Here is a 15,260-nt window from a genome sequence, read left to right on the forward strand (position 1 = left end):
TCAAATTATTTATGAAAGCAAAATTATTATTTTTTCCCCAAATGTTGACTTTTTGAAGTTGTTAATTTAATATTTTTTTAGATGTCTATTAGATTTTCTACTCATTTTTGTTAATAGGTTTCAAGGTGATTTTTATAATTGCATATATACTCATTAATAAATATACATATAAATTGAGTGAACATTTAACAGAGAGATATACCTTAGATATATATAAGATTAAACTAATAAAAAATTTCCTCATAATTAATACTCCTTATCTATTTTTCCATTTATATTATTTTAAGAAATCATAAATAGGAAGGATAGTTTTACTAGTTTACCTTATAAAAAACTTTTTTAACTTTACTAACTTTGTATACACTTTTAAAAAATAATTATAATTATAAGGTTAAAATGAGAAAAAATCAATTCATTTTACCTTGATTTTATAAATTGACAAGTAATTTAGAACATCTATTATTATTATGTGGACAATTAATATAAGATACATCAAATATTTCTTATAGGTGTGTAAGGGAAAAAAATGCAGATAATTTAAAATGGAGAAGTATATGTTTTTGAGAATATCCACTACTAATATATAAGAAGGAATAGGCACACACGTCTCGGTTGACGTGTTTGCTTTCCGTAAATATTCACTAAGTTCAAAATATCACATGTGCCACATATATTATTTCAAAAATACATTTAAAATATTGTAAAAATAATTGACAACAAAATTATAAAATTAAAACAAAAAAAAAGAGAAACTTGCTTAAATATACTATATTAAGAAAATATTTATCATTTATAGTAATAACATTTTTCTTTTCACTTGATCACTTTTAATACATTTCTAATACAATTTTAATCCATATTACAGAAAACAATTTATAAAACACTTATAATGCAAGTTTTATTTATAAATAATATATTTATCACACATTTTAATACAATGTGTCAATTTCTTACCAAACAATCATAACATATTTTTAAACAGTTATAATACATATATATTGCATACATAATTAACTTTTAATACATATTGGAAATTTATCATAGTATTGTTATGTATTGTTATAAATGGTAATAAATAAAAAAGTATCGCTAAAATTAGTAATTATTTATTAAAATGTACTCATCCAAGTAATTTTTTCAAAAAAGTAAATATATAATAAATTTGGAAGTTATGATAGTAGCAAAGCATGGAATTAAAAAGAATTGATTTGATAAAAAAGTAGGGTTAAAGAAAGACTAATTTTGATAATTGTGTATCAATCCGTACCATTAAATGTTCGTTAATTCAAGAATTAGTGATGGATCTGTTCTTGGACGGAGAAGACTTGATCAACCCATGCTAATAAAGTGTTAATTCATGTTGTGTGCGCCGCAATCCACCTTAATTATTGCTTTATGTATGATCCAAGGTGGATATCGATATCATGGGCTTCGAAGTCTTAATCCAACCATCAACATGTTTAAATGATTATGAAAAGAAGACTTCAATTCTTCAAAATCCATAATAAATTAAAATGGATGTTTACAAAGAAAAGACCAAGATTCAAGATATCCACAAGCTCAAATTAAGTAAATTGGATGGTGGGTTGTGATGGAATGATTGAGATTCCTTCACTCGATCTCAGTTTTGAGAATTAGGGAAGGAAGAATATCCACAACTCTCAAGAAATGAACTCTGCAATATGAGAATCAAATTAAATATGAACATCAAACATCGGATGAAAAGGAGAGAAAAAAAAAGAAAAAGACTTTAACCGTGATTATAGTCCCAACTCGTGATGGCGAGATCAGTTGAGTCCACAAGAATCACGAGTGTGATCCTTTATTGCGATGGTAGAGTTGCCACATTTTATAATTCGGCCCAATCATTTTAATGCATAGTTTAAGGATTTTTTTTTGGATATTTATAGTCCTAATCATTTTAATGCCTAGTTCAATAATTGAATTGGTAATGAGAAGATTACTTGAGTTGAGCAAGTGCTTATTCTAATAGATTTATCCTATTCGTTCACATCATTTGGTACTACTTCTTTTTCTTTCCTTTTGAACTCTTTGGGAATTTGTAAGACCTTAAATATTTTTAGGATATATTATCCCGTCAAGATTTAATTCATTACTTTAACTTATTCAAAGAAAATAGTCTTTAAAAAACAAAATATGGTGAAATAAAGACCCAAGTCCGAGGATCCGGCTCCCCTCCATTACCCCTTCCTTTCATTTCATCAAATGCACGTCTAAATTAGAGACATGTGTCATATTTAAAGTTTAAAGGTCAAACTTATAATTATATTAACAAATAATCATAAACCATAGTTAAGTCAACTAATTTTAGAAAACTACTCTCTAAATTTGATAAGAATTACAATATATTCTATACAAAATTTGATATTTATTAATATTACTAATTTCATATTATATTTTTATATTTAAATATTAAATTGTATGATATTTAAGGTGAGAATCAACTAAACAATTTATGTACTAGTAAACTTTGCTCTTGAAATATATATATATACTATGTTGAGAAATAAACAAAAAAGTTAAGAATTATCAGTGTGTAAAAAAACCATAAAATAGAAGACACGAAATAAAAATAAAAATAAAAAGATGAAAGGTTTTTAGAATTAAACGTGAAATACCAAAATTATTCCAAGGAGAAAATGTGGCTATTGTGTTTGAAGGGGAAAAATATATGTTTTTAAAAATAAATATTCTTTTTTTTTTGTGAAATAGAAGATAAAATTGTTTTAAATGCAAATGTTTTTGAAGATTATTGTTTATCACACTAAATATAAACGTTTCATGTTCTACAATTTTAATATTTAAATGTAAATTAAAAATCTAAGATGAAATTAATGATATTAATAAATATCAAATTTTGGATGAAATATATTGTAATTCTTACCAAATTTGAAGAGTAGATTTCTAAAATTAGTTAATTTAACTATGGTTATGATATTTGTTAATGTAATATAATCTTGACCTTTAAACATGACACATGTCTCTAATCTAGACGTATACTTGACAAAATGAAGGGAAGAGATAATGGAGGAGAGCCGGAAGTCCGAACGCTTTCATAATTTCAATTTTCATACATGCTGCTAACGTGATTAAAAAAGCAAGATAAACACGCAACTTGTTTCCTTTTTAATTTTTGGTTGGGGGTGGGTGAAGACTTATATATGTGTTGAGTGTTGTAACTTCCGTCCACTATTCATTTTTATTTGTCAAATATTTTTTAATTTAATTTATACTTTTACTTATTATTTTTGATAAATCAAAAAAGTACAATTTTTTTCTTTCTATAATATCTTCAATTAATTTACATTGAGTTAATATCTTTGAAAATTATAGTGGATAAATATGTTTGAGACTCAATCAATTAATAGAGATAAAATGATGAACTCATTATACTAAATTACTAATTATGTTTTCTTAATAAGTGAGTCAAATCAAAATTTGACCAGTAAATCTGAACAGAGGGAGCGACTTATTTAAGCTTATTAGTTTTTCTATTCCCACTCTTCAATTTTACTTACTATTTTTTAAATAGATTTTTACTTACTTATCATTTTTAACATATTAAATAAATCAAAAAGACAATCTTTTTCCGTCCGTTTATTTTTACTTGTCAATGTTTGACTTGATACACTCATTAAGAAAATAATTATTGCAATATAGGTATTTTATCAAATTATCCCTATTAATTGATGATTAGTATTAGGTCTTAAAAAATAATTTGAAGAATAAGTATTTAATGCTGAGGGTAAAACATGAATAAAAAAATTATTATCTTTTTTATATATGTCAAAGTAAAAACTAAAATCTATTTTACTAATAATTGAAAAGTGAACGAAGAGAGTATTACTTTTAGCGTTAATTAGTAAAATAATTATGTTAATTATTACTATTTGTTAAAGTAGGTGGAAAATCCAGAGTTAGACGACTAAAAGTGAAGAGTAAAGTAATTGAAATAAAGATGCACAAAAAGGCGCAGTTGCAATCGCAAAGAACCCATAATTGGAAATATAGGTGCTCTAATAGCCTACGATTTCACCAAGCCAGAGTCGTCTTTAGTTAGATGTCAAGATTACTAAAATCTACCCTACATTAGGAGAATATAAAAGGGATCTACAGAAAGCTGCTAACATTAAAATTAAGAAAAGCATGGAGAGTTTGGTGGGTGAGTGGGAAGCTGCAGTTGCAGTTTGCAAAGTACCTAATTGGAACAGAGGTGCACTAAGACAAGACCCTATAATTGGACCAAAGCCAAATTTATCTTTACAATTCAACCTAAAATCCACCACCACACATTTGAGTAGATACATTTTATTTTAATCTGAAGAAACACTTTGGTATTTCACTCCATTTTCATGCTTAGGAGAGTATTCCACCCCAATACCATTAGCAGCAGATAGTTTTGTCCTAGTCTCCACATAGTTTCCGGCCATAGAATCAAACAAAATGCCAGCGCCAATGCCAACAGCCAAATCAATAGTGTAATGGCCCCTAGTGCTTAACAACCTCACAACTTGCAATACATTCAATGCGTCAAATACTCTAGCCATTTCCCATCTCTGCATACGTTTCATATCCAGCGAAGCAATAACGGAGGCCGCAACATGCCCTGAATAAAACAAGAAAAACGACACATTCCCTACTGGGAAATCGACCCCTGACCCCAAGAAATCCTACAATTCAGAAAGTGATATATCACTGCATTTTTCGAAATTTAGTATTCATAGCATTAAATTGAATCATACATTCAAATAATTCAGAACATGGAGGTTTAATGGTAGAGAATGACACTGTACACAGTACACTAGTCAGTTTCAAATGTGGGTGGTGCTAATGTAATGTCCAACTACAAGCAGTATAACATTAAATTAGCTAGGACAAGTCCAAGCTATTTGTTAGACAGCTATATATGCTGATTAAGGCTAAAGTTATAATATGGCCCCCCGGCCCCCAATATGACTTTATGGAAAAAAATATTAGTATTAATCAACATTTATTCAACATTAATATTTCTGTTATATAGAATATTATTTGAATACTAATTTTACTTGTCCATTTTAGCAAATGAAGATAAATTTATTACTCATTTTCTTCCAATACTACTCGGATTAAATTAAATTTTCAAAGCTTATTTATAAATATTTCTCATGTAAGTTAATATGGACCAAGTAAAATGAAACGGGGAGCCTTCTATGAGCACGAGGCTACACGAAAGTTCAAGATAGTCCCATCCATACTAGTATGTAAGTCAAATGTATGGTTAGCTTGTGATCTACGCGAATAAAGCGGAAATAATGCATTTTTAAGTGGTGAATTACGTCAAATTATTAAGTTATTCAAATATTAATATTTTTAGAAATAAGCCTTCTCAAAATATAAAATTGTAATTTATAATCTTAAAAATAAATATGAAATTTGTAATCTAAAAAAAACAAGAGATAGTTACCTGTTACAACTAGTCTACACTTGATAAAGGTGATTTGCTAAAGTTATTGAAACTCTCTTTTAAAAGTTTTTAAAGCAAAAGGCATCTATCTAGCTGTAAAGAAAGAGCTTGTATACAGGGGTGGATTAATAGAAAAAAGGGAAAGTAAAAGTACCTCCGGCAACGGCAATTGTGTAGCATACCCGAGAATCCCTCTGAATGTGAACATAAACAGCGCCGATATTGTCGCTCGAGGCCGTCCTTCAATTAGAAAAGTCCCCAAAATGTACGCCGTTTGCATCGCCACAAACACCTAAATTAAACCCAAATGAAAAAAAAAATTGAATGAATTTTGATTAATGCTAAAATTTTGTCGATTAAAACTGTAGATCCAGTTCATAACTAGATCGATAACACCGTCATGCACCGATTTGGTGATGTGCGTAGTAGCGTATAGCGTACCGTGTTTAGTCCAGCAAAAAGAGTGTTGAGAGCGGGTTTAGCAGCAAGCAATCGATTAAGAGGAACTGTAACAATAAATCCCAGATCGAAAGGCGGAGCAGAAGCTGGAATCATACGAAGAGTATATTCCACTCCCATGAAAAACAACAGTGAAGCAGCGAAGATACACGGTATCGGATGGTACTTCACTACACCGAATACATCCTCCATCCTCCACTTCATGAAATACGCATTACCTAACCACCACCCATAACCACCAACCTCCGTTGCCGTTGCCGTTGCCGATGCCGATTTCTTCTTCATTTCTGTAACGTCACCTTTCCTTTCAGTGCTGTTCCTTTTGCTGAGAGTGGAGGAAGAACTGTTCCGATTATGAAATGTGTCTCCGTTCATCGTTGCCGGAAATTGAGACGGAGAAAAACATGGTGATTGTGGATCTAGTGAATGTGTATATATATATGGGGATCAAATGACGGAGTTTACGAAGGTTGTTGTCGTAGATATTTAATTTGGCGATGATACGTATATCAGAGAAATCAGAGGGGATGGGAATATCGTTTCCGTTTCAATTACAAGTGTTGCAAATGCAAGACAATCGGCAAACCAACTTTTTGACTAAAATGCCAAATAGGGACTATCCGGGGTAATTTGGTATTATAGTTCACGAAATTATAATTTTTAGATTAATATTTGGGATAATTTCAAACACCTCCCCTCAAGTTTAACCTTATAACACTAATTTCCCTTCTAGTTTCAGATATTTCCTTATTTTTCACATTTATGTAACCAAACAAATTAGTTTTAATGCTAAAACCCATCCAATATTCCAAAGTTGCCCTTTCTTGACATTATTTTTTATTAATCATTAAAACTCATTCAATATTTCAAAGTTGCCCTTTCTTGACATTATTTTTTATTAATTTTTTAAACGGAAATTTCCAAAATATTTTAACTGACATAAAATTATCTACTGATGGTGCTACCATCTTTCATTATATACATCTATGTATTTCCTTGTAAACTATCTTCTTCTTTTTATCAAACACAACATTATAAACTATCGAACTTGCTAATTGGTGGAACTTCTTAAACATATTAAATTTAGTTGTAATTTTTACGGTTAGTACATATGCAATATTTTAAGTACAAAAAGAATGTTGAAAATTTATTATAAAAATATTGTTTAGGGTCGGAAAATATTGGTAATTATGTGCAGAAAATTTTATATATATATATATATATATATATATGAACATAATTTTTTTTCTTAAATCTAAAAAATTATCAAACTAAACATTTATTATCGCATGTCAAATGAAAGAAATAATGTTTATACAAATATTTGGAGGTCAAGTATGCAGGTTGCACTTTTCTATCCAAAAATGAATTTACCCATTGATTTATTTTTATCGTTTAGAATCCAAGTTCAAGCTAAAAAGGCTCAAATATAGTCTTAAAAACTGGAATGAAATATTGCTTAGGTTATTAATCATATAGAAGTATTAAATAATTATATTAATGTCATAAAAGGGTATTTTTGGATTGTGGTTGAAAGATTATCATTTAAATAAGTTTGATTACAAAAATTTAAAAACAAGAGAGGTGAGTGTAATATCTGAAACCACAAGGAAAGTAAGTGTTATAGGGTTAAACGTGAGGGGAGGTCTCTGAAATTATCCCTTAATATTTTATTTTTAAAAAATAACTCAAATTATTTTGGAGGAGGTTGCAACAAATATTAGTTGAAATTAATAAATAATGGATATTTTTTATAAAATATAAAAGTTAAGGGTACTTTTTGAATTTTTTAAAATTTTCAAATATTAAAACTTGGCTCAAATACTAGTAGTTTTTTTCTAATATTTGAGAATTTGGTATACTTGACAAATATATTTACCAAATTATATGACCAAACACCACTTTTCAAGTTTTTTCGGTGGGGCCAAACGGGTAAATATACAGGTTTAGCATGGAATCACACAAAAGTGGTGAGCTGTTTCAATACTTGTGGACTCAAAAGTAGGGATTTTTTTTATTTTAGTATACAGTCTAACAAATTCATCTGATCCTACGTCCTTAATTTAATTTTAAATTCATCTAACACATATTACCCTTAAGGTCCTAAAAATTTCTAAAAAAAAAAAAAGTTGAAGAATATTCAAATATATAATCATAATTTTGTCACAATCCCAAATAAATGAAGATTCAGTATATGAATGAAAACAATTAAATTTCTTTTAGATCAACGTACAAAATATATCTATCTCTACTTTTTTATTCTTTTAAAGAAATATATTGCAGAGTCTTAGTCATAAACCCGTATGTATAAAACTTTATTCTTTCAATATCTCAATGTAAATGCAGATTAAAATTTTGATAAGTTATTTCTTGTTTTTCTAGAACACTTTTAAAAAGAAAATACAATAGAAAAACGACAAATATCTCAAACCACATGAAATAGTAATGTTTTTTTGTTGATTATAAATATTAAATTAATCTAGAGAGTAGACACTGAGGTCCCTAGCATTTATTAATATAGTATATTATAACAAGGAATTAACTGTACAATACCTTCGAACTTGGTTGTCATTATTTAATTCGTTTCTACATTTTTGTCTCCAGTCTTATTCCGATATGTTGGGCGTTGGCACAATGCATTAACTGGTCGGTATATCCAATCATGTGACCGTCTATATGCTGACGCATATCTAAGGAATTTCCTCGAGTTTACGTGAACTCATACTTTCCTCTCTAAATCATGTATAGTATTGTCATATTTGTAAAAAAAAAAAAAAAACTTTAATATAAGAGTTGTTAAGTATACACTTTAATATAAGAGTTGTTAACCTACACTTTTAAGTATACATTATATATATGTGATGATTAGGTGCATCTCTCTTTAAGTGAGGCTAGAAAGTGTCCGACTAAGTTAATCCAAAAAGGCAAGGAGTAAATCATATGGGATGTTTCAACTTTTACCAGCAGAAGCATAGTTATCCACTTTGAGATGTGATGCTGAAACAGACCAAGTAGAAAGGACACAAAATTAACAAGACACTTCTCTGGCAATTCAAGACGTAAATAGGCTGGAGACGATTCATGAAAAACTGGTTAAATTCTACAGGCTGATAACTGATTAATGCATTTGCGTAACTCGAGCACCTATGTGTAGAGTTACGCAAATGCATTAGCTTTGATCAAGCTTATTGTTGCGTTAATGTTCATCTAGCCGGCATGACTGTGTATTTGAGAGAGAGAGAGAGAGAGAAAACAACTGACTTGCTTGAGCTCTTAATAATTACACTGCCATAGTTTAGTGCTTGAACAGAAACAACTTAACAGGCAAAATTTCTCAGAGGTTGAACTGAATCCCTAATCTACCTATAATTATCAACATTTTGTCTTTCTTTGAATCCTTCTTTTAACTGAATACTGATCTTCCATACTGTCTCAGCTTCCACAGGAGACACTGCCAAACTTCTTATCACTGGCGTCAAGAGGTTGTATCCTAGATCTGAAAATCTACAGCTCCCACCGAAAATATAGCACAGGAGCATTTGCATCAGAGAGCCCACTGCAGACCGCTACCTTGATGCTTGATCAAGACCAGCGGCAGCAGAGCTAATGCCAGGGGTAACACCATTTTCATTTGGAGGTGGTGTACCCCATTTACCTTCTGACTCTAGAGGCTCAAGCACATAAACTCCACCATCAGTAAGTCCTACTGCGCATTGGTTTGATTCAGATGGATGAGCAGCAACGACAAGTGGATATACTCTGGAGCTGTCAAGTACATTATAAGGCAACTAGGAAACAGACATGAGAGAATATGAAACTAAACCTAGTATTAGTGTATTGTCCCTGATATGCTTCATACCTTGGGGAAAAAATAGAAAAAGAAAGATGCATACCTTGGGTTAGAAGGCAAGTAGGCGGCAGGATTCACCCGACACCTCAGCTTGAGTGCTGCAGCAGTAAAGATACTCACACTTCCATCATCAAAACTTGCAAAAATTGATTGGCTATCACATGAGTACGTCGCATCAGTAACTGCAAAATTTGGTGAAACCCACTGCAAGGAACCAAACTTTACGTGAGTTCAACAGCCTCCTTTCCTTGAGTCGATCAGATCAGACAAACATACCAAGACTAAAAACAATATTTTTGACTAGTTTTAACAATAATTCCTAGTTTGTGTGATTTGGGGTCTATTTATATGAAAAATCAAAGTACTATCTCCCACCATGCAATAATAGAATGTTTGCCAAATAAACATATGACACAACATTATCGTAACCCACCAAGAAGCAAAGCACCAAGTAAACAAGATATATGTCTTACAAACCTGCTTCACGCATTCAAGCTTTGATGCTTCATATATTGCTATCTGTGTTTCGTGAACAACCAACAAGTGCGTCTGATCTTGATGGAACTGAACCCGTGTCTGAGCAAGAGGATTTATTGCTCTACCAGAGGGGATCTGCAAAAACTTGCTGGCTTTCTTCTCCCATCCATCCATGCTCCAAACACATAGCTGAAGAATGTAAAAGGTAAGAAACCAAGATAAAGAGAGATATCAGTCCACACTACTAATGCTGCATTCCAATAAAATTACAGGATGGAAATTCTCTGGAGAAATCAATGGAAACAATTTGGAAGGGAACTGTTGTGTTTTAACTTTCCTGCCATAATCAGGTAATAAGTGCAATAGAAAGCAACTTGATGACAAGGTAGAAAGCTTTTTTGCTGTTTATAAGAAATTCTACACTCTATTACCCACTTAAATTTCTCAAGTGTCTACCAAAAAAGCACAAGTCCCAACAGTAAATCTGGGTCCTGTAGATATTCTAAGTATAACATGGGATTTACCTGAGCATCAGCACCAGATGATACCAGAACATTCAAAACGCTAGAGAAAGCCAAGCCAGTTACTCTCTTCTGATGACCTTTGAGTTTGCTTTTCACCTGTAGATTTAAAAAAGTATTTAAATCATCATGTTATGAATTATGATATCCTAATCTTAATTTATTTCAGGACCTCATCAACGCGAACATTATAGATTTGTATTGAAGAGTCCTCCATTCCGATGGCAATAATGTTATTATCCTGTGGATGAAAAGCAAGAAAAGTTGCTGCAGGTGGTGGGGGCATGAAAGTTGTCATTGTCTGCAAGGCATTAAGTGTATGTTAAGCCTCAGATTTAAAACCACCAATCACACTGATACACAAGCTATCCAGCTAAGCCAGACACATTGATTTATAAATACCTTAAAAGTCATCATGTTAAACAAAGAAATTTTTCCACCAGATGCTGACATAACATATGAGTCATTCTTGGAAAGTGCAAAGCATGGAACAGCTTCTTCAGGGTTTGTGTCGCTTATATCATTTGTCATCAGAATTCCACTGGAAGGTTGCCATAATTGAGGGGGGACAGCAGTAGATGCCTGGAGAGATAAATTGGAAAAGGTCATCAGAAAAGAAACATTAAAGATCAAGGTTAAAGGGGAAACAGACAGATTATTCACCATGGAATATATGGGAAGAGAAAAAACCTCAAACAAAAAGTACCAGTACCTTTCCTGTCACGTTCCTCTCGTTCCGTTGCCATTTCCAGAGTTTGTGTACAGCATTGTATGCCAAAGCCAGAATTGCACCTCCAGAATTTGTATACATTAATCTAATGATCTGAATATAGAAAATATAAAAATTGATCAACAATAAGTCAAGTTACATAAGATATCGGAAATATAAACTCCTAATTTTAAAAACCACAATGAATTACCTATCTTTTCCTTTTCGGTAAGTGAACAAACCAGACAAAAACTTAAATGAATAGACTTGACAAAACTTGCTCTGGGACAACTAGCTAATGGGGAACTCCTAGACACCTTGGTCCCCAAGCAGAAGAAATTAAACAGATAGGTACCATATCCTTACCCTCACGGACAGTAGATTATCTGGAAGCCTCGAGGAACGAACTTGAGCAGGTTCACTAATTTCAGTCAATTTCCAAATTTTGGACTTCTCCAGCTCCTCAGGAATCCTAGGCTTGGTATCTTGCAGGCTGCGGTTATCTCCATTCTGCAAGGTAGTTTTAAAAGTAGTTAACAAAATATTCTATCAAGCGTGCAAATTGACAAACATACAATATCTTGCACGTGTAAACATTAATAATGGAGGTGTAAAGGAATGTTTTCAGTGAAACGTGTGCAGCTGTGAAAATCGAATAATCCAACTGCATGAGCTAAGCATAAAAACCTACCAGTTGAACAATGGCCGTCACTGGCGCAGTTCTATCCGCAATACTAATGCTAGTTCCAGCAGTTGAACTAGAAGCACCATATGTGCTGATCATGGGTGCCTGTCAACAGTTAAAGAAAAATGAGATAATGAAGCACCCCCCCCCCCCACCAAAAAAATAATAATAATAATATATACCTTGGCAACAGCACCAGGAGGAACTCTGGAGGGATCAAGAGCACGGCTTTCAATAGCACGGATCAGCCGAACACCATCAGCATTTGCCAATATTTTAACCCCATTTTCACTGGTTGATACAGCTAGAAGTGTCCCCTCTTTACTAAATCGGATGCATGGAGATGCCTAAAGGTGAATTTGTATCTTTTTAGAAGTGCTCGACATTTTACAACAATAACCTTCAAAGCAGTAATAAGATTTTAACTACATACTGGTAATCCGCCATCAGCATCTGCAGTAGTCAAGAGGTTTGTATTATCCATGTCCCAAAATTTGATTATGAACTCATCGCCAGCAGCCAAGAATCTGTTTTTAGTAGTATCAAATTGCACCACCCCGACAGATCTTTTTCCAAGACCAACATAAGTACGTTTAACAGCACCTTCACTTTCATTCCACTCCACAAGGTATGATTCACCATCTTTACTGGTGCCACAAGAAAAGAGCCTACAGTTTTTTGACAAATAAAATATATTTAGCCACTTTAATCTTTCACCATTTTCAATAACAGAGGCGGCTAACTAGACTTTTACCTTGCTCCATCAGCACTATAAGCCATTGTAGTACATGAGTGGCCTGGAGCATCATAATCAACCCTGGATCCCATGTTGTCATACAGCCAAGCCTTGATCTTCCCATCAACAGCAGTTGCAAAAATGAACTAATGCAGAAAAGAAGACCTTGATTAGAAAAAAAAAAGTTCAAGACTGGGATAGAGAAAATCAATAGAGGAACTCTCTCAAAAGAAAAATACGCAAAATTTCCTTGTCTTATTGTCTATTAATGCTTATCAACATAACATATCAGATAGTTGAAGCTACACAAACTTTTATGTCCAATAAATTGTAGTCAGGAGAAAACTACAACGATGCTTAAACCGTAAGCAGAAAGACAAGATCACAATAAAAAACACATCAAAATCCAGCATTTGTTAATGCAAGTTTGAAAGAATACAGTGGTCAAAAAGGTAAATAGCGATGGCCAAAAGTATGTATTACCAAAAATAGGAAAAGTTTGCTGACATAGCATTTTCTCTTATAATTATTGTCCACAATTTTTTGGGGGAGGTGGATAAACTTGCATTGGTTGTCCACATATCACTTTTACATACTCTTTAAGTCAATCAACCAAAATTAAAAAATGCAACCAACAATCCATATATCTCATCATTCTGATTCTAGAGATGCACAAAAATTAGATGGTACCTGAATGCTTTCCTTATAGTGAGGACACACAGAATAGACAGGCGCTTCATGGCCCTCAAAAGTGTACTGCTTAGAGCCAGTGGCAGCATCCCACACCTGAGTGGACAAAATAGGCTTCAAAATGAGACCTTTTGATGATAAAAATTCAGCTTTAGAAAACTGACAACTAATAACTATGCATACCTTGATAGCCTTGTCCTCTCCACAAGTTATGATGCATAATTGTTTATTTGGATGAGAGAAAGCAAGATCACTAACATTGCCAACATGGGCATCAATCTAGAACAAATAAAAGAAAATCAGATCATAGTTGCTTCTAAAATAGTGACAAGATATCAGACAAATATAGCTTAATATAACTGAAATTTGAAGGTTAAACACACCTCAAGGTGGTTCCTCAAATCATCACCACCATGGTAGGAGTATAGATGAACTATGTGCTTAGAATACGCAACACCTGGATCAACATTGATAATCAAGAAAATAGCATGATTGAATAACAGAAACCACTGACCTCATAAATTTCATTTGTAATATCACATAATAAAAGAAAAAATAGTGCTCAATCCACTTATCACAAAATCTGATGGATGGAAATCAATACTTCTCACTAGAGGTATAGTGTACAAAGAAAACCAACAAACCGCACCAACCCGATAAACCGATTCGAACCAGGATAAAAAACCGACAAGTGGTTTGAAAAGAAAAAAAAACAATCACACTTAGAGCTACCAAAATTCAATCATCTACAATTTCCTCTTAGAATCTGAAAATCAAATGAAATAGTAGAGAATTCTTAATATTTAAAAATGAGCTCAATCCATCAAAAAATCTACAGACTACAAGTACTTTCTCCATAGCAATACCCTTGTCAAAATGCACCCCAGGAAAATCCTCACTTCACATTACAAGAGGGATGATTACTACATACCAAGAAGGTTCCCATCAGGACTCCACATCACACGGTTGACTGTTGCAGTATATTCATTTGCTAAAGAAGCCTATAAGTAAGAAAGAGAAAATTAATATCTATCAAAACTGGAAGGAAGCCCATGAAAGGTTAAATATTCTATTAGATATGCACTAACCTGCAGGGTCATTGAACAGTTGCCTATCTCCCAAACTTTAAAATTTTTAAATGCAAGCCTTTCCCTGCCACCAATCTCCCATATAGCAATGTCACCAATGTTTGTTCCAACTGAAAAAGGCAGACGAGCATAATCTTCAGAAAAATAACATCACATGCTTAGAGTGAAAAGCGGTATATATCTGAATAATTAAGCAACACAGAAAGCTGACCAAGAAGAAGAGTTTGTTGCACAGGATGGAAATCCATGCTCTTAACAGCAGACCCTTGATTCAAGTTCACCACAACAGTCTTGGGTAAGTCATCAGAAGAATGCAAACTATGACCATGGCTCTGTCCAGGATATGTGACAGGGAAGATGTTGACGGGGAGATTATTGACCTGCAGAAGTCCAATTAGATCAAGAAGTGAATACTGGATATCCCTTGATAAAGCACAGTTTGACATTTTAAGCTAAGATGACATAAAAAGGAAACCTAAAGACTAGCAGGAATTAATAATTCCCTTAACCCAACGAAAGTACCTCAACAATCAAGAGTCCAGAACTCCTAAACTAACCCCAAGTAATAGAATGGCAATACC

General features: G+C 32.5%; 2 protein-coding genes across 3 annotated transcripts in view; both read right to left on the reverse strand.

Moving 5' to 3' along the window:
- Positions 1-4,024: 4,024 nt before the first annotated feature.
- On the reverse strand, positions 4,025-6,510 carry LOC102602130 (phosphatidylcholine:diacylglycerol cholinephosphotransferase 1-like). Its single transcript, XM_006364159.2, has 3 exons — positions 5,906-6,510; positions 5,619-5,756; positions 4,025-4,691 (listed from the first exon to the last, which is right to left on the reverse strand). Exons 1-3 carry the CDS (start codon positions 6,296-6,298, stop codon positions 4,335-4,337), a joined length of 888 nt encoding a protein of 295 aa, XP_006364221.1. The 5' UTR covers positions 6,299-6,510; the 3' UTR covers positions 4,025-4,334.
- Positions 6,511-9,165: 2,655 nt separating this feature from the next.
- The window catches only part of LOC102602466 (topless-related protein 4), a 9,982-nt gene continuing 3,887 nt past the window's right edge, over positions 9,166-15,260 (reverse strand). The window contains exons 9-26 of one of the 2 annotated variants that reach the window (XM_015303824.1): positions 14,891-15,059; positions 14,680-14,789; positions 14,523-14,592; positions 13,975-14,048; positions 13,775-13,870; positions 13,592-13,687; positions 12,920-13,047; positions 12,599-12,833; positions 12,348-12,512; positions 12,172-12,270; positions 11,847-11,990; positions 11,484-11,594; positions 11,174-11,353; positions 10,944-11,072; positions 10,775-10,870; positions 10,251-10,439; positions 9,817-9,977; positions 9,166-9,682 (exon numbers count right to left, since the gene is read on the reverse strand). In XM_015303824.1, coding sequence (XP_015159310.1) covers positions 9,490-9,682; positions 9,817-9,977; positions 10,251-10,439; positions 10,775-10,870; positions 10,944-11,072; positions 11,174-11,353; positions 11,484-11,594; positions 11,847-11,990; positions 12,172-12,270; positions 12,348-12,512; positions 12,599-12,833; positions 12,920-13,047; positions 13,592-13,687; positions 13,775-13,870; positions 13,975-14,048; positions 14,523-14,592; positions 14,680-14,789; positions 14,891-15,059 — 2,445 coding nt within the window. In that variant the 3' untranslated portion in view covers positions 9,166-9,489. Of the gene's footprint in view, positions 9,689-9,816; positions 9,978-10,250; positions 10,440-10,774; positions 10,871-10,943; positions 11,073-11,173; positions 11,354-11,483; positions 11,595-11,846; positions 11,991-12,171; positions 12,271-12,347; positions 12,513-12,598; positions 12,834-12,919; positions 13,048-13,591; positions 13,688-13,774; positions 13,871-13,974; positions 14,049-14,522; positions 14,593-14,679; positions 14,790-14,890; positions 15,060-15,260 lie in introns of both variants that reach the window. The other variant, XM_006364160.2, reaches the window with a different exon arrangement.

Source organism: Solanum tuberosum, unplaced genomic scaffold, assembly GCF_000226075.1.
Source record: "Solanum tuberosum cultivar DM 1-3 516 R44 unplaced genomic scaffold, SolTub_3.0 scf00482, whole genome shotgun sequence".
In the NCBI taxonomy this organism is placed as follows: domain Eukaryota; kingdom Viridiplantae; phylum Streptophyta; class Magnoliopsida; order Solanales; family Solanaceae; genus Solanum; species Solanum tuberosum.

What these genes read in the sequence shown, in the direction of transcription:
- LOC102602130 (XM_006364159.2), bottom strand. Translation starts at nt 6,298, where the DNA reads ATGAACGGAGACACATTTCATAATCGGAACAGTTCTTCCTCCACTCTC. An exon ending in TTTTTGCTGGACTAAACACG is followed by an intron (nt 5,757 to 5,905) that starts GTACGCTATACG and finishes GGTTTAATTTAG; the next exon opens with GTGTTTGTGGCGATGCAAAC. An exon ending in CACAATTGCCGTTGCCGGAG is followed by an intron (nt 4,692 to 5,618) that starts GTACTTTTACTT and finishes TCTGAATTGTAG; the next exon opens with GATTTCTTGGGGTCAGGGGT.